Consider the following 3,470-nt stretch of genomic DNA (forward strand, 5'->3'; position numbering starts at 1 on the left):
TTCCCGCGCAAGGAGCTGCAGGTCCTGTACCGCGGCTTCAAGAACGTGAGTCCGGCCCGGGCCCCCGTCTCTGCTCCCCGCATGCAGCGCCGTGCGCCCGCTGCCCAGCCGGGCACCCCGAGGCCTGGGGCGGGGCTGATCGCGGCTGTGCTCTCCCCCAGGAGTGCCCCAGCGGACTCGTCACCGAGGAGAGCTTCAAGCAGATCTACTCCCAGTTCTTCCCGCAGGGGGGTGAGACCCGCGCGCGGGCCGGGCCGGGCCGGGGGGGCGCGCGCGGCCGGGCGGCTTCAGATTTGGACCTTCATTTGCATGTCTCATTTGCATACTAATAAGGGCAAGGCGGGTGTCGTGGGGCCAGGCAGCCCCAGATTGGGGGGTCATGCATAATGAATTAGCATGTTAATTAAGGCGGGAGACAGGGTGGGGTGTCGCGTGGGGCCAGGCAACTTCAGATTTGGCAGCTTTCGAGTTGGGGTGTATTTGCATAATAGATTTGCATACTAATGAGAGCAGGGCAGGGGCAGGAGATGGGGCGGTGGCACGTGGGGCCGGGCAGCTTCAGCTTGGGGGTCATTGGCACATTGCATTTGCATATTCATAGGGGCAGGAGAGAGGGGTGGCGTACCGCGGGGCCGGGCAGCTTCAGATTTGGGGTCACTTGCTTAATAGATTTGCATAATGGCAGGGCAGGGCAGGGCAGGGCCGGGTGGGGCGGGCAGGGCGGGCAGGGCTCCCGGGGGCCGGCAGCCGGGAAGGGGCCGATGCCCGCGCCCGACGCCGCGTCTCCCGCAGACTCCAGCACCTATGCCGCCTTCCTCTTCAACGCCTTCGACACCGACCACGACGGCTCCATCAGCTTCGAGGTGAGCCTGTGCCCGGGGTGGCCCTCGCCTCGGGGACCGGCAGGGGCGAGGGGGAGCCACCTGCGCCCACGCGGGGAGCCCCAGGTGGATGCCTGGGCTGGGGGTGACCACAGTGCCAGACCCTGTGGTGGCCGGATGGGCCCAGCCGGGCTCTGCCCCGGTCTCCCGCCCCGTGTCGCGGGGGTCCCAGCCGCAGGCAGCCCTGCGACCCCTGCCCTCTGCCCCCAGGACTTCGTGGCCGGCTTGTCCATCATCCTGCGGGGCAGCGTGGACGACCGGCTGAGCTGGGCCTTCAACCTCTACGATCTGAACAAGGACGGCTGCATCACCAAGGAGGTGGGCCGGGCACGGGGAGCGGGGTCGGCCCCTGCCCACTACCCCCATCCCCCACCCCCCATGAAGGGCTTGGGGGGACGCTCTCCAGCCCTGGGGGTCTGGCGTGGCTGACCCCCGGGGCCCGCAGGAGATGCTGGACATCATGAAGTCCATCTACGACATGATGGGCAAGTGCACGTACCCGGCCATGCGCGAGGAGGCCCCGCACGAGCATGTTGAGAGCTTCTTCCAGGTGAGCGGGGGTCCCACGGCCCCGCAGCCCCCGCCCCCCGAGAGCCTGGGGGGGTCTGGCTGGGGTCAGGGGGCTGTGCCCCTACCCCCAGGCCCCAACACCCCCTTTGCTTGCAGAAGATGGACAGGAACAAGGACGGGGTGGTGACCATCGAGGAGTTCATCGAGTCCTGCCAGAAGGTAGCGCCCCCGCTTGCCCTGCTCCCCTGCCCGGGGCTGGCACCTTCTTGGGGGTGTTGCCCCCTGGCCTGGCCTGACCTGACTCGCCTCCCATCCCCCAGGACGAGAACATCATGCGCTCCATGCAGCTCTTCGACAACGTCATCTAGCGCCCGGCCCGATCCTGCCAGCGCCGTCCGGATCCTGCTTGCCCCCCGCCGCCCACCGGGAAGGGCCTGGGGGCACAGCCAGTGTGGGGAGCACCCCCCCGGCCTGCCCTGCTCCTCAGGGGGGCTGGGGACCCTCTCCCCCTGCATCAGCTGGAGGCCCTGTCTCACAGGAGAGGCGCCCGGTGGCCCCAGAGTGGGAGCGGTGTGGGCTGCGTGCCCTGCCGGGGTTGGCAGGTGCTGCAGCCCCCACCAGGGCCCTGAGCTGCTTCCAGCAGGGGAAGGGGCGGCCTGGAGCCCCGCTTGCGGTGTTGGGGGTCGTGGGGAGTCCTCCTCCTCCTCCTCCTCGCGGTTCTGGAACCGGCCCTGGGTTCGGCAGAGCTCCCTGAAGATGCCCCTTGCTCCCCGCCTGCACCCCCCAAGTCTTGCCGGTGCCCCTCGCTCCCCGCCCGCAGCCCCCTAGCCGCCCCGCCGACCCCGCTATTTCCCCACTGCCCTGTCTGGGGCCGGGGCTGGTGCCGTGAGCGTGTGCCGGGGGCAGGAGGAGCCCTGTCCCCTCTCTCCCGGGCGGGGGCCGGACGGGAAGCCGTCTTGCTGCGCTGGGCCCCGGGGGTGGCACTGGGTTGTGCGTCGGTTTGCCCCTGCCTCCCGCCCCGTGCCCCGCGCCACTGCCCCGGCCGTGGGGCCGGTGCCCCCTGCCCCCTCCCGTTTTGGACTCTGTATATTTTGTATAATAAAAACGATCCCGAGGGAGCGGACGCGGGGTTGGAAACACAAATAAACTCCGGTCATGTCGCTATGCACCACCCCGCGCTGCCGAGCCTCTGTGCGCCGGGCGGGGGGCGGGCACACGCGGGTTTTGCACGCCCGCACTCTGGGGAGTGGGCGTGCACACGTGTTGCACCCGTGCATACCTCCTGCAGGGCCCGGGGGGGAGTCCGGCAGGCACCAGCCCTGCTGCATCGGGCACCAGACCAGGGCCCAGGAGGGGATGAAAGACGGACCGTGGACCCCGGCCACCAAGAGGGACGGCAGCGAGCTCTGCCCCCAGGTCTGCGCTCCCCGTGCCCGCCACGACGCCTGGGTTGCATCTTCAGCGCTGCAGGACCTGGGGCGTGGGGTAAAAGGACCCTTTTCTATGCCCGCAGCTTGAACCTGGTGCCCTGGTCTGGTCCCTGCACAGTCCAAGAGGATTTAGAAGAGCTGGAGAAGGGCAGCTGGGGCAATGAGCGCTATGGAGGGGTTCCGCGGGAGGAGAAATGGATGGGGCCAGGCCTGGCCGGGTTAGGAGAGACGCTGGGAACGTCTAGGTCCGAAAAAAAAACACTAGGCCTGAGTTAAGCAGGATGTAGTGGTCTCCCTTCCGGGGCCGGGCCGCCAGTGGCCCTGCTTAGCTTACAAGAGCAGAGCTGCAGAAGCCGCGCCGCTACAACGGCAGGCAGGGCGGGTTCTGCGCCTCGAGGGGTCGCCCCAGAAGTGGGTCAGGGCTGCTGTCTCTAAGACGAGCTGCTTTTTGATGCCCCCCCTTTTGCACATGCGCAGTGATACGCCGGCCGGCCGCCCTCCACCCCTCCCCCAACCGGCGCATGCGCGGCTCGCTAGTAAACACACCGACTCCACTAGGGCGCAGGCGCCACCCCGCCGCCCGCGCAGGCGCACTCGAGCATGGTCGCCTCCCCCTCCCCCCTCGCTGCCCTCGCAGGCATGCGCAGTG

At 68.7% G+C, this 3,470-nt stretch overlaps 1 protein-coding gene across 1 annotated transcript in view; it reads left to right on the plus strand.

Moving 5' to 3' along the window:
- Positions 1-2,457, plus strand: part of KCNIP2 (potassium voltage-gated channel interacting protein 2) — a 9,797-nt gene extending 7,340 nt beyond the window's left edge. The window contains exons 4-10 of the mRNA XM_006033756.2: positions 2-45; positions 162-231; positions 793-863; positions 1,092-1,199; positions 1,327-1,431; positions 1,548-1,610; positions 1,712-2,457. Of these exons, the coding sequence (XP_006033818.2) occupies positions 2-45; positions 162-231; positions 793-863; positions 1,092-1,199; positions 1,327-1,431; positions 1,548-1,610; positions 1,712-1,759 (509 nt within the window). The 3' untranslated portion in view covers positions 1,760-2,457. The remainder of the gene's footprint in view (position 1; positions 46-161; positions 232-792; positions 864-1,091; positions 1,200-1,326; positions 1,432-1,547; positions 1,611-1,711) is intronic.
- Positions 2,458-3,470: the final 1,013 nt, after the last annotated feature.

The sequence above is a fragment of the Alligator sinensis genome, unplaced genomic scaffold (genome assembly GCF_000455745.1).
Source record: "Alligator sinensis unplaced genomic scaffold, ASM45574v1 scaffold859_1, whole genome shotgun sequence".
Classification (NCBI taxonomy): domain Eukaryota; kingdom Metazoa; phylum Chordata; order Crocodylia; family Alligatoridae; genus Alligator; species Alligator sinensis.